Here is a 25,069-nt window from a genome sequence, read left to right on the forward strand (position 1 = left end):
TTACAAGTCCCTGTTCTTGGTTGTGTTTGCTTGTGTTTTGTGCGCCATGTTACGAGTCCCTGTTCTTGGTTATGTTTGCTTGTGTTTTGTGCGCCATGTTACGAGTCCCTGTTCTTGGTTATATTTGCTTATGTTCTGTGCTCCATGTTACGAGTCCCTGTGCTTGGTTGTGTTGTTTGTTTCCTTGTTCTGTGTTTGTGCTAGATTTTGTTCCATGCCTATTGTTTTGTGTTTGGTCTCCAGGTGTGTTTCATTGTCTGACTCCACCTGTATTTCAACCACACTGGATTTGCCCTTAATAAATGTCGTTCTTCTCAGCACTTGCATCCTGCTTCCATTCACACAGTGTCACAATTTTTGGACATGAATTCAAGTTAATGAGCACATAAGGGTTAGGAAGTAAGCTATTAGTGATCTGCATGTTATGGGGTGTATGGAAAAAATAATTCTGAAAATTGTATCTTTTAACAGACTAAAAGTACATATAACAATTATTTTCCATATAGACACAACATAAAACAAAAAAATATTCATCATAAACCCCTAATACAGACAGCAATCAAAGCACATTTTGTATATTTTCAAAATACATTTAAAAACTATCCACTGGTATTATATAGGACATAAGGAAGTATATGGAGACATACCTGAACTTAAATATGTCTATTGTCCGCTGAGCAACTACAATACTACAACATGAGTTCACTGTCTTTGAGACAGACCCATATCTCTGCACTTGCTATAGTGATATTCAGTGTAAAGAGACCAAGAATTTATTACAGCTGGTAGTGGTCTCCTGATTGGGGGGTATGGTTTGTGTCAGACCCATTGCTACCCAGGCCATAATATGATGACAGATTGGCCTGCAAATCACAGGCTCCACAGGTGAAACATGACATTTCTAGGGCACGTTACAGAGCCAGTGAGTGTCTGATTAACAATGACTTTACATACATATACCATACATACACCATACATACACAATACATACTCCATACATATACCATACATACTCCTTACATACACCATGCATACTCCATACATACACCATTCATACACCATACATACACCATACATACTCCATACATACACCATACATACACCATTCATACACCATACATACTCCATACATACACCATACATACACCATTCATACGCCATACATACACCATACATACTCCATACATACACCATACATACACCATTCATACGCCATACATACTCCATACATACACCATACATACTCCATACATACACCATTCATACACCATACATACAACATTCATACAGCATTCATACACCATACATACACCATTCATATTCCATACATACACAATACATACTCCATGCATGCATCACACATACACCTAACATACAGCATACATACATCATACATACACCATACATACATCATACATTTTTGCTTTAGTCTAATAATATATACATACAAGATCTTGTATATAAGATGTAAAAGTCAGATTAGTGATGGTAGCTTTGAGCTAACATTTTTCAATCAACAAAAATGTAACTTTTAACACCCAGTCGTGTATGCTGTTATGAATTCTGCCCAGCCCACTAGGTTTGCCATGCCCAGACCAAGTGGCACCTGTTTATCTCCATCTGTTCTCTTATAACACTTATGCCACTAAATAAAATCCATACACATATGAATAAAGTTTGAAGTCTGCAATTTTTTAATTTAATTTACTTTATTTTAATTGTTTTGTGTTATCAGTTGTGTCTTAATTGTTTTGGTTACAGCATTGTACCTTATGACATCCAGGTGCACAGAATGTTGTGGAATGACACAGTGGAATGACTTATATAATGTGAAAGACTCAATGTAATGTGACACAAAAAGTCCATGTATAAAATAAAATGACAGAATTAAATCATTTTACAAATTTGGGTACATTGTCATTGTGAACTAAGGTTTACTTTTTACTTAATTAGCTTAATTACATCAATTAAACCTATATAGCAATCCATGTTTTAATGCATTCAAAATGTACTGAAAAAAAGCGTAGTGGAAACAGATCAAAAAGTATAAAAATCATATTATAAAAATCATCTTACTAAAATGATCATGCCTTTGGTTATATATGTCTTCATTGTTTCATTGCAACAGCTACTGAGCGTATCCATTTTGATAAAAAGCAAAATCATGATGTTTTCCTGTCATTTCCTCAGCTCTCAGACAGATCCAGTTTTAGCTGAAGCAAAGTTGCAGCCTGTTTATTGGCATTGATGGTGGAAGAGCTCTCCTACTGGGCTGTTTGAGTGCTTCCGCAGGAACTCCACCAGTTCACCCAGTGTGTATTCCACAACTAGGTTCTGCTCAGTGTTAAGAGCAATCGCTGCACCACTGCCAACAGGATGGCCATTGCGATCAATACAGCAGTAGGCGTTCCATATGTACTCTGGAATATTGACCCGTTTGATGTTATTCTTGATGATCCAGTTCTCCGCAGAGGGGATGGCACCTACCAGCACATAGGCCTTGTCGCACTGGACTTTGAACATCTTGGCCAGGTTAGACTCATGACTCGCCCAGGCATTCTGGTTCAGTTTGGGGTTTTGAGGCACCACATTGGTGAGACTGAATGTGGCGTTTCGTCCTGGAACTAGAAGGAACACAAAACAATACAGAAAGAGATCCTGAATTGTAATCTTACTTGTTCAAATGTGAGACTGTCCTTTAAGCACTAAAGCCTACTAATAAACTAATGAGAGATTTGTAAACAAAGCACAGTTCGCCATGAGCAAAACCAGTTGATTTCCAGGGCTGGAAAATATGTTCTTAAAATCTAAAATTACATTTAAGAGCACAATTAAGGATTTCAATACAGAGAACTTGCCACCTTGGGAGTGTCCAAACTGCACAGGAAAGATGCTCTGGTAAAAGTCTTACACAAAAAAAGTCTTACACAAAGAAGCACAATTTTAAACAGTGATTAAATCTAGAATCTCTGAACCACAATAATAATATCTAAAGACATAATTTAACATAGGTACAGTTGTTTAAACACACAAGCAAATAAAGGGGAAAAAAACTAAACATTTTCTGAAATTTTCTGATTTATTATTACAATATGTCAGATAAGATGAGTAATTCTGGGTGTTATTTCATGACTACAGTTCCTTTGTCACTGAGCAGTTCAAAGAGCTTCCCTGTTCTCTGTCTAAAGCTTCAGGTTTGCTAGGCTAAATCTGGATGAGTTAATGTTGTCATGAGAAGAAAAGCTCTTATTTACAAACATATAACTAGACCCAAAGGTTTCTCATATCTTTTAATACTGAATTTACACCAGATTATACTGTTAGTCATTAAAGTTAAATCTGTTGTTAAATGTGTTAGTTACTCTGTAAAACATTAAAACATTTCTCAGAAATCCAAGGTGGAATCAGGGGTGTACCTGCGTGGTGCCCGTTGGGGTTGAGATGACCCCGGTCAAGCCCTGAGTGAGTGTAGTCCTCGTCCAGAGCCTGCCGCTCACCCTGGTAGACCCCGGGGTGGACCTGCTCCAGCCACACAGTCTCTTTCATCTCCCCTCCCCAGTTCTGATTCACCAGCTGCACAAATGCAGCACCGCCAATATGTGTGTGCTTGTGTGTGTTTAAAAATGCCATTTTAAGGGATCTCTGCATCAATGCGTGACAGAGCAACCAAACATGCAGCAAAGCCACACCCATCTGACTCAGTCCCAATACAAAAGTTCTACATGGCATATGAACTAACAGTGTGACAAGATGTATTAAATAACTCCTCACTGTCAGGTGTGTGGCTCTCAGCGCTCACCTGGGGCTCCAAAAACCAGCGTTTCTCCCGCCCCCCGCCGTTGCTGGGCTCAAAGAGGTAAGCAGAGTACATGGCGATGCGATGGTGTGTGTCGTACAGCGTGGCAAAATGGTATGTATTGAGGAAGCGCTGGCAGATGCGGGCCGCACCAGGGGTGTCTGAGTGCCACTCCGGCACTTTCCCCCAGTAGAAGAACTTTATGCAGGCAGGATCGTCATAGAAGTCAGAGACCACATCTCCCTCTGCTAGACGCAGAAGTAAGCCTACAAACATACATACAACAAAGCAGGTATGCATGAATGTGCATTAAAGATTGATGCCTCCTCTGTCTTGACTGTCTGATGCAAACACTGCAGACGCAAATACAACTGCACACCTGCTGTTGAGGGGTCTCATCTTATAGCTACGTCCTTATCGCTACGTCCTCATAGCTACGTCCACATAGCTACGTCCTCATAGCTACGTCCTTATTGCTACATCCTTATCTCTGTGGCTTTTTTCATCCTCTCCAAGGTTATCAATGTTTTGACGAGGGAAAGTATCATTTGGATGTGATAGTGTGTAAATAAAGTAGCAGCCAGTTTTGGACATGTCAGACAAAGGTCAGCGATGTAGTGTTACTGTTACTTCTTACTGTAGGGAGACAGCATGCATTCTGATAGGAAAAAACACAGCACACACTATAGTAGATTATCAACAGGACACAGGTTAAGTAAACGTACTGTCATGTGTTGGTTTCCCATAGACAGGCACTCGACATGTCCAAGTTCTAGAAACCTGACCTCAGTTTACCCCCAGCGATACTGTGGAACCCCTCCCCCCCCCCCCCCCCAAATAATACACCCATGGTCATTTAACTTTGATAAGTAAATGTGAACAGAACACATTTCACAACTAACTTCTTTCTATGCTGATGCAGTTAGCGATGGTTGAAATGAGGACATAGCTAATGAGGACGTAGCGATAAGGACATATTCATTCCTTATTCATATATTTGCATGTGTTATGAATTTGTTTTAGCACACAAACACATGTTCACATGCATATACTTAATCAGGGATAGAAAAACCCCAAATCCTAACTATCTATAAGCAGGGTGACTAAAGCTTCTTCCAGTTTTTAACTGCATGAAGTGAGAATGTTACATGTTTTTTTTTAAACAACCGTGCCATTGCCAACACCTACAAGGGAGCTGTGGGGGGGTAACGTCTGATGTGGGGAAAGATTACCAAATTAAAATTTGTCAATAACTATATTACATTTTGTGCATATACTAGTATCTCGTACTAAGATGAAAATAACTGAGACGAACTACTATAACTGAGATCAACACGTCTCAGGTATAGTAGTTTGTATCTTTTGAGATTCAGAACTCAATTAGGTTTCACAACTTTATCTTACACCATTTATTACCAAAGTACTGGACAGCTCGAGGACAGAGAATGAAAGAATATCCCAGATATTTCAGAATATCCCAGATAGTTCAACCTTTCTGTCATTCCTGTCATTTAGTAAACACTAGAGGGCAGAATTTATTCAACACTAGATGGCAGAGGAGTGGAAGGATTCAGTACCAGTCTTCATCTTTTCAGAGGCCTGTATTTGTACAGAATTTCAGAGTAAGGATGCTGCTCTATGACAAGTTCTCAAATCTACATGACTACATATGGTTAGGAAATATTTCTCAAATCCGTATGACTGCATATGGTTAGGAAATATTTCTCAAATCTGTATGACTGCATATGGTTAGGAAATATTTCTCAAATCTGTATGACTGCATGTAGTTAGGAAATATTTCACAACACGTTTCCACAAATAAACTGCTGGCTGATGATTTTACCTACAATAATATCATTTCAAATGATACCACTCTTTTGAGCCTTTTAAATGAATTTTTTCATTAATATTATTAATAAAAAACTCTTGTAATAACCCTTCTCCTCTTCACAGCTCATTTATGTAGTAAACTCAATGCAAATGTTTTGAGTTGAGAGTGTAGCAGACATTTAAGACTTCACAATTGCACAGTTAACATAGAGACATTTAACCAGTTTCACTACCAAAGATTTGTAAAAGATCATTGTAAAATTGCTCATCAGATTATTTACTGTCTTGCTGTTGATTCCAGTAGAGACTGAATAGGTTACTATAGTTTAAAACAGAATAGCTCGAGACAAAAGATTTGCCAGTTTACCACTGCTGAGATATTTGGATCCACACCTAAAACCTTCTCTCACTGGATCTGGAACACGCCATTAAAAAAAGCTAAATGAAGGCACATCACCCCTCTCCTCCTATAGCCCTTAAAGTCAATGCATTTCACATTTATTCATACAGTATATTTATGCATGACTACCCACACCCACCCTTCTACACACCCCATCCCATTACTGTAATCCATCACTCCAGCATCAGCCGCCATGCACGCAGCACCCCGAGTTACCATGGCAACCACCTCAGGCCTAGCTCTACGCAGCACTGCTCCCATTGGCTGGGAGGCACAGGCAGTCTGAGCCTGTCTGGTAGATGTGGTAATTGGCTTGGAGTCTCCAATCACCCTTCGATACACACAGACACACACACACACACACACACACAATTAGATGGAAATTCACACAAATGAATTGTCACATGATAATTTCACAGAGCCAGAGACCTACATGGTGTGAAGGACCACAGAGTAGCTCAGTGTAATGATCCTTTTTTTGGTGAGAAGGGCTGAGAGTGTGTGTTGGAGGGGGGGGGGGGGGGTCAGAAGGACTCTGTGTGTGGGGGGTGTTTGGTCAGATGGACTCTGTGTGTGTGTGTGTGTTCTTGTGAGGTTTTTTGTCAGAAGGGCTGGGTGTGTGTTGGGGGGGTTGGTCAGAAGGGCTGTGTGTGTGGTTTTTTTGTCAGAAGGGCTGTGTGTGTGTGTTTTGGCATGTGAGTTTGGGCATGCAGGGTAGACACATTTTCTGTGCTGGTATGTTCAGGACATTCAGATCGCAGCTTGTTCTGCTCATAGCAGAAGACAACATGTGGAACCTGTGCAGTCAAAACACACCTGTTTCCTGGAGCGCAGCTACAGCTTGATGACGAGACGACTGCTCCAAATCAACCAACATTTGCACACTCAGTGGTGCTTTACAGTGTTACTTTTTTGACCCATTTAATATGTCACTTCAGAACAGGAACTAACTAAATGCTCTTCATTTCCATAATTTAAACTATTCTTCCTCAGTATCTACTGCATTAAAAAAGATTTATTTTTATGTGAACAGTAAAGGGGTGAATTATCTAGAGTGGTGTGTTTCTATACATATATTTTTTGTTATCATTAACAATTTTATTTTTAAATCCATAAGCTCAGTTTGGAATATCACAGCAGACTGAAATCAGAAATGATGATGACATTTTATTTCAAATGTTTCGAAATGGCAAATATTGAAGACAAGCCATCTTTCTTGAAAAGGGAGGACTGAGAGGCCCCTGTAGCAGGTGCTCAGAGCCGCTCACTGTCTGACAGAATATCCACATCGTTTCTATGGGCAGAAAAATAAAGAAATACAAGTCGGTCTGAGTTTGAGCACATTCCTGTTCTCTGTAGTTTTCTTTTTATTTATTTACTTTTCTCATGGACATTTACATGAAAGGAATCTGCTCACACTCCCTGGCACACGAACATTTCCACGTGGCAAAAGAAAAAAACAGCAAGCAAAGATCACAGCACAACAGGAAGAAGAGAGCATGGGAGAGGAAGAGAGAGAGAGAGAGAGAGAGAGAGAGAGAGAGAGAGAGAGAGCATGGGAGAGGAAGAGAGAGAGAGAGAGAGAGAGAGAGAGAGAGAGAGAGAGAGAGCATGGAAGAGCCCACTCTGGACTGGACACACCTGGACACACCTGGCCCTGTGTCCATAACAAACAGGCTGACAGACAGAGAGAGAGGGAAAATGAATGTTAGGAAGGCTGTAAAAATCTCTCCTTTAAATGGAAATACTGTGTTCACCATTAAAAATAACATTTTTCACTGCTTTTGTTTATGTGTAAAAAAAAGCAACACGAGTAGTCTCCAGCCCATGGCATATGACATCATACACCCTGAAGTGCTTTTTTAGGAGAGTGCTGGAGCAATTGTGGAGCTTCTTTAATTTGTCTCTTTGGACACAAAAGAGCAAGTTACAGCCAATATACACCTTGTAGTTCACATTTACTCACTCGTACGCACATTACGTCATTCAAAAATACAATCAGATCATGTTCTCCACCCCCACAGTAAAGGCCAATGAACTAACAGACATCATTCCACCACAGATCCCCTCTGGGGAAGGTATCAGCCACAGGGCAATGATGGCTCGACAGCAACATCTTACCAGGCAATTAAAAAGATGTTGTCCCCTTTTTTATTTAATACTTTAAGCTGAGTACATCACTGAAGTCCCTTCTGCTCCATTTACTGAAGCCTAAAGTGTGTTTTAGTATGAAGGAGATTATCTACATTCTGTATTTAATTGTGGGGCAGACTAAGGCAACACAACATGCAAAGTGTGTCAAACTTTCATTGCTTTTTTTAATGAAATGATCTTTTAATGCCTTTACTGAAATACTCACACCCAGACTGTGCAAAATAGTCCAAAAAATACTAAAAACACTGTAAAAGTACTAAAAAGAGGATTGTAAAAACAAAAAGTACTTCACTGGTGGAGAAAAACAGCTCAAAATGTGAAATCTAAGCCTATTTCTGCTAAACATAAAACATTTTGACACCCCTCTACAATAAAATAGTACTAATTTTATGCGGTGCTGATTTTCTACTACCTAAAGCCATGGTTTTAGAAATTATACAAAAATAGAAATGACCAACAGAGATTTATATTCCAGGTAACTATGCAGAAATAGCTTGGTTTTCACATTTTAATGTGTAAGAATTTATAACACTTTCCGGGAGTCGTATGGCATGTTCCATTTTTTAAATGAGAGAGCAACAGTCTATGTACAGCATGTGTCTCCCAACTTAAAGCTCATGGGCTGAAATGAAAAAGTCAGAGAGTCCTTTCAGGTAGGCCACGGATGGATGACACTTTGGGATCAAAATAGTCGCATCAGCACAAGGTCACATATGCATGCTGGCGCCCCAGTAGCACTCTTCTGGGTTTAGCTTGTCTTTTTTGTTTTTCCTTTGAAGCACACTGTAGTAACAAAGTTCTAGGACACAAAGCAGTCTTGCAGATAGGAAAGAGCTCATTCTACAAAAGGAGGAGCACAGGTTTGCCTCGTCACAAATGAAGTCTCAAAACTGGCTCTCAGTTGGTCCAGAAAAAGGAAAGCGTGAGAGAAAAGAAGAAGCCTGGTGTGATGAGGAAGAAGCTCAGACCACGCCCCCTTCCATCTCAGAGTTCCACAGGAAGTGTCGCGCACACACACACAGACGTGACTCGCCCGAGAGGGTCACAAACACATTATTGCGAATTAAGTGTGCTTTTGTTGATTTTTTTCCATTCTTAAAAGGTTTATTTCAAAACAATAAAAATATCACATGCATCCAAAGTAATAATATAAAAAAAGAACAATCGAACATTAAAGCCTTGTTTTTAAAACAAGGCAAGACATTATTAATTAATATACATCCTGGCAAACACACCTGGACAGAGAGAAAATCTTATGTTGGCTTTTTCAGAAGAAAGGCAGGAGCTCTAGGTTAGAATGTACAGTCGGAGGGTAGTGAGGGGGTGTCTTCTGTTCAGCTTTTGTTGCAAAGTAAGTCCCACCCAAGCAGAAGGGCATGCGCCTCCAGACTCCTGGAGCCTGAAGGAGATTCTGTTCATACAACTGGTTTACAAGACCAAAGTGTTAAAGAGTTAGAAACTTACAAACAAATCTGTAATTCCCAGCAAGCCACTCCTGGATGGCACAGGAGGTCCTCATAAGACCGCAGGTCATGAATTTCACTCCAATCAGACGTCTTTGATCTGATGGGTTGGACTCCACAGCACAAGTTGTACCTCAAAAGGAGCTCAATTATATATGAATTCATTTATCTCTCAGAGGTTTAATGAGCTCTGCTCTAATTATAGGCTGAATAAGACCAATTCTTGTGGCTAAATATGCTCACATGACTTGCCCATGCATGCCTTAGAGAGCTGACCAGAGTGGGTGGCGCGATAGCTGAATAATCTTGTTATCAGTACTCTGGCAACCAAGAGTCATGCAGGGAACCACCACATCTCTGACATCTTCCTCATGAGTGCTTGATGTGTTGTCGCGCTGGACCTTTCCCCAGTCGAGTGAACTCTCAAGCCACGTGTTAGACGCCTCTCCTGGGAACAAGCCGTCCTGTGCACCTTGACTAAGTACTTGACTAATAAACTTGTACATCAAAACAAGATGGTCCCTAATCCATAAGAAAAGGGAGACCTCTGGAGTGACTGGAGATTATGGAGATACGGAGGGGTCCGTTGAGACCAGCAAAAGATGTGGGCCAGCACAGAGAAAGATATCTACCAGAGACAACGGGTAGACCAGCAAAGTGTGGGGGTACTGCTCTCTCCCCAGACTGGAGGATGACAGGCACCCAGCAGGCTACAGCAGGATGTGAGTTTGTGTGCGTGGGCAGAGGGTGGAGAGGGAGGTGGAGAGGAGGTCTCTGTCATGTCTGTGCTGTGGCGATGGCTGGGTGGGGGCAAAGATACGGGTGTAGAAATTAGGTTAGCGTGATGTAGGCAGAAGCTTTCTCCTTCAGCTGCCGCAGACACAGGTGACAGCTCCAACTCCCTGTAGGAGAGACAGCATGGTGTTGAGCTGACACGTCATGGCACACACAGTAATGAGGCGAGACATCAGGGCCACAAAGACCTGCAGCAGGATTCACTCACAATGGAGCTTGTTCATTTCTTAACTATAATGTGTAGCATTAATATTTTATAACTTACTGTCCTGTACCAGGACATGTAGTATATAATAATCTAATTAACCATACTTGCCTTGACTCTAACATACAACAACAGAATGCTTGAAAATATATACCCTCTGGAGGCTCCGCCATAGGGGGACTTAGGCAGTACATATGATACCCTCGGTCACAGTCATCGCAAAATAAAAGTTGATCCTGTAGCCACAGAGTTTTACATGTACACACACACACACACACACACACACACACACACACAAATAAATAAATAAATAAACCTCCAGAGCTCACCAAAGACATCACAATGTAAATCAATAAATGCAGTCTGTGGAGATGGTAGGTGCGGGGAAATGAGCGGTACTGACGTCGTTCTCGGAGGTGCCGCAGAGACTGCAGGACTTGCACTCGATGCACTGCCAGCGGTAGGTCCTCACCGCCGCCGTCATGTTGACTGTGAACTGCAAGCAGGACGGGTGGCCTAGAGAATGCAAACAGGCAGAGAAACGGCTTCTGACGCAGTCGAGTTCCTCCTCACACATCCAGAGGCACACGGCCCCGTGACATGAGCGGCGGACAGCGGGACCCCACCTGAGCGGCCGCAGTCCGCACAGGAGATGAGGTCCTCAGGACAGCCTGTCTTCTTGGAGCCACCCAGGCAGAAGTCACAGTAGCCGTTGGGGATGACAGAGCCGTCTGCTGCCTTTTTAGCTGCAATATGAGACAGACAGAAAACTGAAGCCACAAGAACTGAGGCTTAAAAACAAATGTTCTTTCTGAGAAATAATCAAAAGAAAGAAAGAGAAAAAGAAAAGAAAGAAAGACAGACAGACAGAAATAAAAAGTTAGCATTATCCCAGCTGGGTGGTGTAGTGGGTTTTCGCTCCATATGTTAGCACATGGGCCTGACTGTGGGTTCACACCCACACACACACACACGCACACACACACACACAGGCGCGCGCGCGCACACGCTCGCGCACACATACACACGCACGCGCGCACACATACACACGCACGCGCGCACACACACACACACACACACAGGCACACACACACACGCGCACGCACGCGCACGCACGCACGCTCACACATACGCACACACACACACGCACGCGCACACATACACACGCACAAGCACACACACACAACCGTACACGCACACACGCACACAACCGCGCACACACACACGCACGCGCACACAACTGCACACGCACGAACACACACGCACGCACACGCATGCACACATACACACGCACACTTAAAAACAAATGTTCTTTCTGAGAAATGATCAAAAGAAAGAAAGACAGAAAAAGAAAAGAAAGACAGACAGACAGAAATAAAAAGTTAGCATCATCCCAGCTGGGTGGTGTAGTGGGTTTTCGCTCCATATGTTAGCACATGGGCCTGACTGTGGGTTCGCACACACACACGCACACGCACACGCGTGCACATATACACGCACACACACACACGCGCGCACACACACACGCGCGCACGCACGCACACACACACGCACGCACACACGCACGCACGCACACACACGCACACACACACAAGGAAGAAGGCACATAGGGGGTGGGGAAGGAGGTAGTTGCTCTCCAGACAGAAGGCCTGAGGTTCAGTTAAATATTGTCACAGGAACAGAGGGGGGCTGGGCTCAGAGAGACAGGTACACTGCAGGAAGCCACCATGTTACATCATTAACAAGGGAGACAAGCTGTTCAGCAACGTTCACACATAGCTAGTTCCTGCCTGCTTGGAGAGTCACATGTACACGGCTGAGTACCTCTGTCTCAAAGGAGGGAATTAAAGACGATGCACAAATGACTTAAGGAAGGTAAATGCAAGTGCCAAAAGCTGGCTTCAGTTAATAGATACCACACAGGAGATAGCACACAGGAGATAGCACACAGGAGATACCACACAGGAGATACCACACACAAGTGATCACACACGAGTGATCACACACGAGTGATAACACACGAGTGATCACACACAAGTGATCACACACAAGTGATAACACAAGTGTTTGTTTCTGTTCCAACCATTTCCCTCACACACAAACACACACTCAGGGCCATCACAACCAGCTCACACACACACTCAGGGTCATCACAACTAGATCACTCACACACAAACACACACTCACAGACCAGCGTGTGCGGTGGTGCCGTGTGATTTGGAGTGCTAGGCTTCTCTCCAGCGGGGTCATTATTCCAGTCCCTCTCCAGAGACCCTAGCAGTGGGGGAAGGGTGTGTGTGGGAGGGGCTGGGCTACTGTAGTGGTTTTGATTCCATAGGGCTGTTCTGCTCTCTAATCCCTAGAGAGAGAACGCCTCTGATCAGGAGGACAGGAGAGCGCTAATCCGGCCCGTGATCCATCACCCTCCACAGGGTACAGGCTGCCGTTCAAACACAAAACAGACAAAAAAAGGAAAATATACAGTAGGTGCTGTCCATGGTCCTGAAACTGCACTGCTCTTCTGGCTTCTGACTATGTAGCAATCAGTTGTCATCAGGTAAAGTCTATCACCAGTAGATTGCTGAAGTATACTTAGCCACTGAAATATTTATCTAAGTACACAAAATATAGAAGGTATAGATGATGTCAGTTGGTCATGATGGGAGGCCAACTGTGATGTTTTGTTATCAGTGGTCCAGGTGTTTTGGATGAGGTATAGTATAGCTTTCATTTGCTCTCCTCATGTGCCAAGGTGGTCCCTGTCCATGGTACTGAAAAGAGCCATTGAGTCCATTAGATATCCCTGAAATGAAAAATTTGACTATAGGAAAAAATGACATGGCAACATAAATCACATGCAGAAAATACAAAATAATATTATATATTTAAATAAATAATAATATTTCTTTACATTGTCATGCTGTGCAAACCATCAAATCAAATCTTATACTGGCTAGTGATAGCCTAAGAAAATGCTCTGAGCTTTACACACATCAATAAAAAAAGGTATTTACAGCAATAAAAATCACACATGTATAAACAACACAGTAGACACATGCTTTAAAGCAATAGAGCATCAGAGGGTAAGGGTACTGGTTTAGAGGGTAACAGTACTGGTTTGGAGGATAAGAGCACTGGTTTAGCGGGTAAGGGCAGTGGTTTAGAGGGTAACAGTACTGGTTTACAGGGTAAGGGCACTGGTTTGGAGGATAAGAGCACTGGTTTAGCGGGTAAGGGCAGTGGTTTAGAGGGTAACAGTACTGGTTTGGAGGATAAGAGCACTGGTTTAGCGGGTAAGGGCACTGGTTTAGAGGGTAACAGTACTGGTTTACAGGGTAAGGGCACTGGTTTGGAGGATAAGAGCACTGGTTTAGCGGGTAAGGGCACTGGTTTAGAGGGTAACAGTACTGGTTTACAGGGTAAGGGCACTGGTTTGGAGGCTAACGTAAGAATGCAGACAGCAGAGGAGAGACAGGACTGCAGTACACTGTGAATAAGGAACAGAACTCTCCACTGTGCTCACACTGGGAGCAGAACGTCTAATCTTGGTAATTAGTGTGGAAGTGCCATATACATACAGTATTTGCTAACGTCACTCTGAAAATGGTATAGTCTCTCTCTCTCACTCTCTCTCTCTATCTGTCTCTCTCTCTCTCTCTCAAAGTGAATAATGAAATAACAGGAACAACACCCACGGTACTGTGTAGCATGTGATCCACATTAAAATGCCATAGCAACCACAATAAAAGAGACAAATTAGCACAATGCAAATTAAAGAGAAATAGTGTTAAATGGAACGGCAGGAGGCGTGAGCAAACATTGCTGGAAGTCAGAGAGGTAAGAGGTAAGGGAATTCTGTAAAGAAACTCTTTGTGTTGTTTAACAAATATGCTCCAATTCTTCAAAGGCCATCAAAAGTGCTTCTTCAGGCTAATCCATCTCCCTTCTCCACCGGCGGTAGGAATAAGGGAGGAAAGCTGTTCCTTTGTCCTTCTGTCTTCTGTTTCATCTCTCAACTGCAGACTGTGCATAAGAATTCCCATGGAGAATAACCAAGCACCCACAAACACACTCGCACACACAGACACACACACACACACACACACAGACATACACGCGCACACAGACACGCACACACACACACGCACACACACACACACACAGACATACACGCACACACACACACACACATACACACACATACACGCACACATACACGCACACATACACGCACACATACACGCACACACACACACAATGCATACATGCAAATAACATACTACATTGGTTAAGCAGCCCTTCTCTTGCCCTTTGGCCTTCAAGCATGAAAACCAGGACCATCAACAGCTAAATGCCTGTAGCTGAAACTCTGTAAGTTACAGGTAATGTAGGTTCCTCTGTAGAGGTAAAATAATAGACAGAGTCCATGTGTTTCTGAGGTGATACACCTCCCTCTCCCAGTACAGCACTCCTCCAATTACAGGGAGAGTGGAGGCAGAACAACACACTTCACAGCTTTCAAGTGTGTCTGCAACCCCATGGGAATGAAAAGATACAGACAGGGAGAGGCATCCTCAAATACCTCAAATATCCCACTCCTTCCCTCTCTCTCCCTCTGTCTGTCTCTCTCTCTCCCTCTCTCTCTCCCTCTGTCTGTCTCTCTCTCCCTCTGTCTGTCTCTCTCTCTCCCTCTGTCTGTCTCTCTCTCTCCCTCTGTCTGTCTGTCTCTCTCCCTCTGTCTGTCTGTCTCTCTCTCCCTCTCTCTCTCTCCCTCTGTCTGTCTCTCTCTCGCTCTCTGTCTGTCTCTCTCTCTCTCCCTCTGTCTGTCTCTCTCTCTCCCCCTCTCTCTGTCTGTCTCTCCCCCCCCCTCTCTTTTCATCTCACCCTGTTTCACCTCCTCTCCTTCCTATCTCTTCAAATGAACACAATCTGATTCTGGTTGGAACAGACCATCCCTGGATGGTCGATATAGAAGCCACAAATTTATTAAATTAGCACTTCCATGGGAACTACGTTACCCACAACCACCTGTTATCTGATACACACCCACCCTCACCATCCCACATACTGAATATAAACACTCCTAGTCTAATTTTGACTATAACCCACAACCCAGTACCACATTACACATTCCCAAACACACTGCTCCCTATAAGCTTCACACTGACACCTGTGATCTTGCCTTGTAATCTGAGGAACATATATAACATCTTAAAATTCACATAAACATTAAATGGCATATATTTAATAGGATTTCTACACTAAATACTAAAAAGCACTTGTAGTTGAAGTATAAAGAATTTCTGATAGTGTAAATACAGAGAACAAGGAAGACATACACAGAATAGCAGTGAGGAGACGCCAGGTGGAGTGTGAGTCACAGGGAGGGGAGTACCTGTCGTCCGTCCGTCTGAGGAACACAGTGCCACTCACAAACATGGCCCTGCATTCACACACATCCTCTACAGAACTGCTCCCACAGAAATGTGTATAAACATCAAGACAGGGCACTGCATCAGCACAGGAACAGATGTAGCCATGCAGATTAATGTGGGTAAAAATGCATACAAGCAAACACACACTTACACACATACACATGTATATACACACATGTACACACACAGACAAGCAAACACACACATACGCTAACACAAGACAGCTAGACCCGGCAGAGTACAAACATACACGCTCTGCATCTCGCTTTGGCAATACATGCTGACGGAGGCGGACTGTTGGAGCACAAATTATACTTCCACTTTTAATTTAGAAACACATCCAGGAACACAGCACTCATCACATAAGTAAAGTGAAATCAAATTAAACAGTTCAAATAAAGTCCAAATTCATCAGTTCTCTGAAATGAAGCACAAATGTTCAGAAGGCATATACAAGTAGACTTGGCTGACGTATAGAGTTTAGATGAAAACATGGGAACTATGTCATGCTGACCATTCCAAAGTGGAACAGAGGCGCTTTGAACCCTGAGCTGGAGTGAGAATGGACTGCTGTTTACAACAGCACTATGTTCTCACTGGTGATCAGGCTAATGAGTTAAGACTGAAACCTTTATATACATTAGTGTACAGACATCCTAACATGCCCTTAGCTAGACTCTGGGTATTGGTGACAACACACAGCCCAGGGTGAGCTATGAAACAAACATGGCAGACCCACTGTATGTACATATCCTATTGTATTATGGGGGGGGCTTGTTGTTTTGGGGTGGGGTCTTTTGGGCTTCTGTTGCCACGGTACTAAAATCTGTCCAGAGTAGGACTGCAAGAATTTTCCCCAAAATCTAGTGGTATCCTAATACGATATCCTGATACGATATCCTGATATGATATCCTGATACAATCTTTTGAATGCTTTGCTTTTCTTTCTATGTGTGTGTGTGTGTGTGTGTGTGCGTGTGTGTGTGTGTGTGTGCGCGTGCGCTCGTGCATGCGCGTGTGTGCACACGTGTGCGTGCGTGTGTGTGCGCACGCACATGTGCTCGTGCGTGCGCACGTGTGTGTGCGCATGCGTGTGTGTGTGTGTGCGCGTGTGTGCGCGTGCATGTGTGTGTGTGTGTGTGTGCGCGTGTGTGTGCATGCGTGTGTGCGCGTGTGTGTGCGCGTGTGCGTGCATGCGTGTGTGCGCGTGTGTGTGCACGCGTGTGCGTGCATGTGTGTGTGTGTGTGTGTGTGTGCGCGCGTGTGTGTGTGTGTGCGTGTAAAGAGAGGTAGACACAGAGGGGAGAGGAGAGAGTATGCGGTGCGGGTAGTGAGGTTATCCTGATATAGCTCACATTACCTTCACAATCCAATCCTGCTTTTCAAATGCCAGCCCTCGGTCTTGCTCTTAATACAGAATAGCAAATGAGCCAGACTGCAGTATCGTTCTCCACAGGCTCATACATATGGTAAATATAAAGAGAATTCACTCTCTTTCTGTCCCTCTCTCATGCTTTCTCTCACTCTCTTCCTTTCATGCTTCTGCCTCACACACACACACACACACACACACACACACACGCACGCACATGCACGCACGCACGCATGCACACACACAGCTCAGGCAAGTCTAAACTCCACTGCTTTCTCCCCTCCCTCTCCCGAACTCAATGTACATACAACAGCGTATTCTTTATAGCGGGAGTCTAGCTGGCCGGTCGCCATGGCAACACCCCATCGCTAGGCAACCACCGCTTCTCTTCCTGCTTTGTTGCATACAGGAGAGTAAGCAGGAGCAGGCAGTAAAGGCCTAACAGCTCTGAGGTACAGGCAGGTACAGTCACACACTGGGATGAGGTACAGCCACTCACTGTGACAAGGTACTGGCAGGTACAGCCACACACTGTGACAAGGTAGAGCCAGGTACAGTCACACACTCAGATAAAGGTACAGGCAGGTACAGCCACACACTCAGACAAGGTACAGCCAGGTACAGACACACATTAGGAAAAGGTACAGCCAGATACAGCCATACACTGTGGTGTGGTACAGCCAGGTACAGCCACACACTGAGACGAGGTACAGCCAGGTACAGCCACACACTAGGTTGAGGTACAGCCAGGTACAGACACACACTGAGACGAGGTACAGCCACACACTAGGTTGAGGTACAGCCAGGTACAGCCACACACTAGGTTGAGGTACAGCCAGGTACAACCACACACTCTGACGAGGTACAGCCAGGTACAGCCACACACTAGGATGAGGTACAGGTAGGTACAGCCACACACTGTGACGCTGTACAGCCAGGTACAGCCACACAGTCAGACGAGGTACAGCCACACACTGTGATGTGGTACAGCCACACACTCAGACGAGGTACAGGCAGGTACAGCCACACACTGTGACGAGGTACAGGCAGGTACAGCCACACACTGTGACTAGGTACAGCCAGGTTGAGTCACACACTGGGACGAGGTACAGCCACACACTCAGATGAGGTTAAAGGCAGGTACAGCCACACACTGGGACGAGGTACAGCCACACACTCAGACAAGGTACAGCCAGGTACAGACACACATTAGGACAAGGTACAGCCAGGTACAACCATACACTGTGGCGTGGTACAGCCAGGTACAGCCACACACTAGGATGAGGTACAGCCAGGTACAGCCACACACTCAGTCAAGGTACAGCCATGTACAGCCACACACTGGGATGACGTACAGCCAGGTATAGCCACACACTGGGATGAGGTACAGGCAGGTACTGCCACACATTAGGACAAGGTACAGACAGGTACAGCCACACACTCAGACAAGGTACAGCCAGGTACAGCCACACACTGGGATGACGTACAGCCAGGTATAGCCACACACTGGGATGAGGTACAGGCAGGTACTGCCACACATTAGGACAAGGTACAGACAGGTACAGCCACACACTCAGACAAGGTACAGCCAGGTACAGCCACACACTAGAATGAGGTACAGCCAGATACAGCCACACACTCAGAAGAGGTACAGCCACACACTGTGACGCGGTATAGTCAGATACAGCCACACACTGGGATGAGGTACAGCCAGGTACAGCCACACACTGTGACGAGGTACAGGCAGGTACAGCCACACACTGTGACAAGGTACAGCCAGGTACAGTCACACACTGTGATGTGCCCTTTGCTGGGGCAAACTGCAGCAGTGCCACTCATTTAAGGGCTAGAGTCACTCATTAAAACATTAGACTTTACTGACATTAACCACAGAGAGGCCCACAGCAGGACTTCACCTGTCTGATATATTACACCTGTCTCTCTTTTTGATATATTACACCTGTCTCTCTTTTTGATATATTACACCTGTCTGTCTCTCTAATATATTACACCTGTCTGTCTCTCTGATATATTATACCTGCCCGATATATTATACCTGTCTCTGATATATTATACCTGACTCTCTGATATATAATACCTGACTCTCTGATATATAATACCTGACTCTCTGATATATTACCCCTGCCTCCGCTATATTATACCTGTCTCTCTGATATAATACACCTGACTCTCTGATATATTACACCTGCCGCTGATATATTATACCTGACTCTCTGATATATTACACCTGCCTCTGATATATAATACCTGTCTTTCTGATATATTACACCTGACTCTCTGATATATTATACCTGTCTGTCTCTCTGATATATTACACCTGTCTCTGATATATTATACCTGTCTCTCTGATATATTATACCTGTCTGTCTCTCTGATATATTATACCTGTCTGTCTCTCTGATATATTATACCTGTCTCTCTGATATATTAAACCTGTCTCTCTGGTATAGTACACCTGAGTCTCTGATATATTATACCTGTATGTCTCTCTGATATATTACACCTGCCTCTCTGGTATATTACAACCGGCTTTCTGATATATTATACCTGACTCTCTGATATATTACACCTGCCTCTGATATATAATACCTGTCTTTCTGATATATTACACCTGACTCTCTGATATATTATACCTGTCTGTCTCTCTGATATATTACACCTGTCTCTGATATATTATACCTGTCTCTCTGATATAATACACCTGACCCTCTGATATAATACACCTGACTCTCTGATATAATACACCTGTCTCTCTGGTATATTAAACTTGTCTCTCTGGTATATTATATGATGGTGTACAAGTCTTAGAGTCTTTGCATATTATATATTCATTAGAATCTAAAGCGGTTGCCTCCATGAACCTTTTGATAAATAACCTCTAAGACCTCCATCCAGGAGACCTCTACTCTCCAAATACTCATCAGATACGCCATCATGCCACTCTGCTTGGGTTGTTTCTTAGATTCTCCGTTGAGCTTGAGAGGGGGTTTATTTGGGGAGAAGAATCTGTCTGAGCCATTTGTTTACCAGCAGGTTTAATGACTACAATCACTGGCTAAAAGGCTGTGGGGTGTTGCTGTGTTTCCCAATACATGCTTTATGGAAAGCGAAAGCAAGTGAAAGAGAGAAAGAGTAGAAAAACAGAGAAAGAGGTTTGAACAATAATGACTTGAAGGCAATGAACAAAGAATGAAAGAGTGGAACCTAAAAAATGTGACCTTGGCATCAACCGCCATCACTCGCTATCAGCTCTGCTCTCTCTCTCTCTCTCTCTCTCTCTCTCTCTCTCTCATTCTCTCCCTCTCTCTCTCCATCATAGGGGGGTGCTGTCTGCTGTGTTCATGCTCATGCCAGGATGCAGTCTAGGGGGAGGGGACGGGCTTCTTAACTGGAACTACCAGAATCGCAAAATCCAATTTTCAGGTGCACATCTAGTGGGGCGACCTCCAACGCAAACAGGAATCTCACCATCCCCTCCCCCACTACCCCACCTGCCACCACAGCTCTGCCTCATACGAAAAAGAGTACGAGCAGCATGAATTTTAATGCAGCTTCTCATCAGAGCCAACCGCTCTCACTTCAGCATCAGAAAAACAGAAGTACAGGAAAATAAAATACAGATACAGATGAGGATATGAGGGGGAGAGAGAGAGAGAGAGAAGGAGAAGGAGAGAGGAGAGTGGCAGAAAAGACAAAGGGCAAGACTGAGAAAGGTGGGAGAGTGAAAGAGTGAGAAAGGACAGAATGAGACCAAAGAAAGAGTGAGAAAGACGAGGAAAAAATCCCGTCTCTTGGCAGAATAATCTGTCATTTATCAAACTGATTGAAAAAGAAGAAAAGTAGCCAGGGAGGGGCAGCACACCAGTGAGAAAGAAATAAAGAGAGAGAGAAAGAGAAAGAGAGAGAGAGGGAGAAAGAGAGAGAGGGCGAGAGAGAGGGAGAAAGAGAAAGAGAGAGAGAGAGGGAGAATTTGGATTTAGTCTGGCTCCAATACTTCATCGTACAGCATGAGTGCTGGCAGCCATGGGTACCATGCTTGCGTCTAGACGTTTCTTTTTTAGGTTGGAATATTGCATGAATAATGTATGGCCAAGGTTTCATTAAAACCCCTCTTATTAATAATATTGCTCATGGTGTACTCTGCAGGAGGAGTGTGTGCAGAACTTGACAGATTGTGAGGACAACAGAATGTGTATCCTCTCACACATGCGGGCACATGATCACAGATACACAAGATACACAGATATGCTCACACACACACTCACACTCACACACCACTGGATAACATACAAAATGAACACACAATATTTCTCCCAGCTCAGCAGCAAGCAGAGGACTAAAAACCATTTGCCATTTGTGAGACAAACAGTCAGCTGTGTGAGACAGACAGGCAGCCGTGTGAGACACACAGGCAGCCATGTGAGACACACAGGCAGCCGTGTGAGACACACAGGCAGCCGGGTGAGACACACAGGCAGTCGTGTGAGACAGACAAGCAGCCATGTGACACAGACAGTCAGCTGTGTGAGACAGACAAGCAGCCATGTGACACAGACAGTCAGCTGTGTGAGACAGACAAGCAGCCAGGACCTTTGACTGGCATTCCAGGGGTTAAATGAGCAGACTATCACAAGGGCACTGTGACAAGGTCAAATACAGCAGCAGCACCACTCCATCACTACACAAAATCACACGGTCCCGCACTGTAAAATCACACAGTCCTGCATTGTATAAACACACAGTCCCACACTGTAAAAATCACAATCCTGCACTGTAAAATCACACAGTCCCGCACTGTATAAATACACAGTCCCACACTGTAAAAATCACAATCCTGCACTGTAAAATCACACAGTCCCGCACTGTATAAACACACAGTCCCACACTGTAAAAATCACAATCCTGCACTGTAAAATCACACAGTCCCGCACTGTAAAAATACACATTCCTTCCACTGTAAAAATTACACAGTAAGATAAGCAGAGTGGGGTCATCTGCATGAGAAAATGAATCAAAAGTATTCATGAGTGTGTTGGTGTGTTAATATGCTTCAATTTGCTGTGTATGTGTGTGTGTTTTAAACATATGGTTACTGATGTGTGTTTGTATGCTATTGGTTGTTTTTTGCTTATACATTTGTGCCTAGGGTGGTACGTGTGTGTGTGTGTGTGTGTGTGTGTGAGTGCTTTTGTTTGTTTGTGTGTGTTCTTTTGTGTGTTTATACGCTTATGTATGTCTGTATCCGTGTGCATGAACTTTTGTGTTTGTGTGTGAGAGTGTGTGTGTGCACGCACAACCTACGCTTGTGGTTGTTCTTGCGCTGAAAAGGCAGCGTGTGGCGCTCAGAGTCTTCCTCGCCCTCTTCATCAGCCAGGTGTGTGTGAGTGTAGTGGTAACTCAGACCGGGGCGGTTCTTGTAGCGCTTTCCGCAGACTAAAACGCACGCACAGAAAGTGTACAACTGTAAACAGTTGAACAACCATTGCTATTTTAATAAGATTGTGCTTTAGCTTTCTGTGAAAAGGCTGTCGGCTCCTGCATCATGCAGCATGGTGACGGGGCCATGCCACTCACTGTCGCACACGTATGGCTTGTCTCGGTCCTCTATGGAGACCGGTTCCTGTCTCTTCCGCATCCCACCAACTCCACAAGCCTGGGGAGATTCCAAACCACAGATAGCTGCTACACATACATCGCAGATCTGAGAGAAACTTAGGAGTGTTAGGAGTGTTGGCTGTAACCTTATCCTCAGCAACTCAAAGGAAATCCTCTCATTACTTCTAAATCAAAATTGCATTTCATGTAAACAGGATCCACCCCTTGTGAGGACCTATAAAGGTAGGTGGTACCTTTACTGTGTGTGTGTGTGTGTGTGTGTGTGTGTGTATGTGTGTGTATCTGTGTGTGTATGTGTATGTGTTTGTATCTGTTATTTATGTCTGTGTGTGTGTGTGTGTGTGTTATTTGTGTTTGTTTGTTTGTTTGTGCGCGTGTGTGTGTGTGTGTGTGTGTGTGTGTGTGTGCGCGTGTGTGTGTCTGTACCCGGCCTTTGGTGCGGTTCTTGCGTTTGGGCATGTCTTCCTCAGGCTCCTCTGGATCCAGTTCATGGGGAAAGTCTCCCACCAGAAGCTTCTGCACACACAAGCCCAGAGCAGCACTCACACATGCACACAGGGGACACATATAGAAGAAGGCCAAACCCGGGCAGCACACAAACTCCACCAGCACACTGATATCTGGCATCTCCCCAGTTTCTGTGTAACTCTGAAAACTCTGAAAACAAGTATGAGAAAAAGAAAACAACATCTAGTCTCTGTTATAAATACATACTTTTTAAAATAGGCATATAATAGCCAATCTTACATGTCAAGCTTAGCCAGTGAATAAAACTCCCAGTGAACAGACCCAGCAGGAAGGCATGTTCCCAGAGACCCAGACATTTATGGCAGATGAAAGCAGCTACCACCAGAATGTAAAAGACAAGTTTGTCACCATAAAGGAGTAAAGCACAATGTCTCAGATGTTTACAGCAGCCACTAACATCAGACACTGAAATCAGACACTGAAATCAAACACAGCCATTAGACACTGAAATCAGACACTGTCATCAGAATCAGACACTTTCATCACACTCTGAAATCAGACAATGACATCAGACACTGAAATCAGACACTGAAACCAGACACAGAAATGAAACACTCAACAGACACTCCTAGTTTGGCTAGGAGAGCACTGTCAATCTTTAAACTTGACCAGATGAATACAGAGCAAGTTCCATTACATCACCTATTCAGAAATATATATTCAAAATGTGGTGTTCCACTAATATATTTGATCAATTGGTTATTTAAGATCATCACATGTCTGTTACATTTAATGAAGCAGCATTTAGAATTTAATATTATTGTAATTTTATATTATTTCCCAAAACGGAACAGATTGGAAAACAATTTGAAAGCCACACAGTACACATCAGTGTCTGGGATCTGAATGTGTGGAGGCATCCTATGGAGGACACAGATTCCTGGGAGAAAATCAAAGTTTAGGTGGGAATGCAGGCTGTGTGGCCAGAGTGTGTCCTGCAGGGTCCTGCAGGGTTACAGCAGCAGGACCTCTCACACATCAAGCTGTGGCTTGCAGAGAGCCTCTTAATTAAGGTGCAAATTGGCTAATTGCCGACCCCTGGGATAGATGTCACGTCTGGAGTGTGTACGTGCGCATGAGTGTGTGTGGGGAATCAGAAAGCTACTGCTGAGAGTGATGACAGCTCATCCAGGCCTGGTTCACAGGGACACTTACACATACATACACACTCAAACACAAACACGTGTGTCTTTACACGTTAGCCCACTTTCACACATAAATACATGCATGTCAAGTGTGCATGCACTCACAGTTTCTCTCCACACTGTCAATACAGTGCCCATGTCTCACTTTGTCAAAATCACTCACACAAAACAGACGCACACTCACACGCTCTCTAACACATTTGTAGTTAACGAGGAAGTCAGCCAGTAGGGGCGTGTCATTGCTGCAGGGAATGGAGTCATTGCAAAACAGAGATACAGACACTAAAGAGAGACTGGGACAGGAGAGAG

At 43.9% G+C, this 25,069-nt stretch overlaps 2 protein-coding genes across 4 annotated transcripts in view; both read right to left on the bottom strand.

The window, feature by feature from the left end:
• Positions 1-1,664: 1,664 nt before the first annotated feature.
• On the bottom strand, positions 1,665-4,147 carry si:dkey-243k1.3 (endonuclease domain-containing 1 protein). Its single transcript, XM_035534397.2, has 3 exons — positions 3,800-4,147; positions 3,417-3,573; positions 1,665-2,624 (listed from the first exon to the last, which is right to left on the bottom strand). Exons 1-3 carry the CDS (start codon positions 4,094-4,096, stop codon positions 2,236-2,238), a joined length of 843 nt encoding a protein of 280 aa, XP_035390290.1. The 5' UTR covers positions 4,097-4,147; the 3' UTR covers positions 1,665-2,235.
• A 3,067-nt stretch (positions 4,148-7,214) lies between these two features.
• Positions 7,215-25,069, bottom strand: part of dpf1 (double PHD fingers 1) — a 37,126-nt gene continuing 19,271 nt past the window's right edge. For 2 of the 3 annotated variants that reach the window (XM_027017553.3, XM_081700201.1), the window contains 7 exons: positions 23,514-23,744; positions 23,046-23,124; positions 22,773-22,904; positions 11,270-11,389; positions 11,047-11,159; positions 10,798-10,879; positions 7,215-10,545 (listed from right to left, as the gene is read on the bottom strand). In XM_027017553.3, the coding sequence (XP_026873354.1) occupies positions 10,475-10,545; positions 10,798-10,879; positions 11,047-11,159; positions 11,270-11,389; positions 22,773-22,904; positions 23,046-23,124; positions 23,514-23,744 (828 nt within the window). In that variant the 3' untranslated portion in view covers positions 7,215-10,474. Of the gene's footprint in view, positions 10,546-10,797; positions 10,880-11,046; positions 11,160-11,269; positions 11,455-22,772; positions 22,905-23,045; positions 23,125-23,513; positions 23,745-25,069 lie in introns of those variants that run through there. The other variant, XR_014117909.1, reaches the window with a different exon arrangement.

Source organism: Electrophorus electricus, chromosome 17, assembly GCF_041902795.1.
Source record: "Electrophorus electricus isolate QZ-2024a chromosome 17, ASM4190279v1, whole genome shotgun sequence".
Lineage (NCBI taxonomy): Eukaryota > Metazoa > Chordata > Actinopteri > Gymnotiformes > Gymnotidae > Electrophorus > Electrophorus electricus.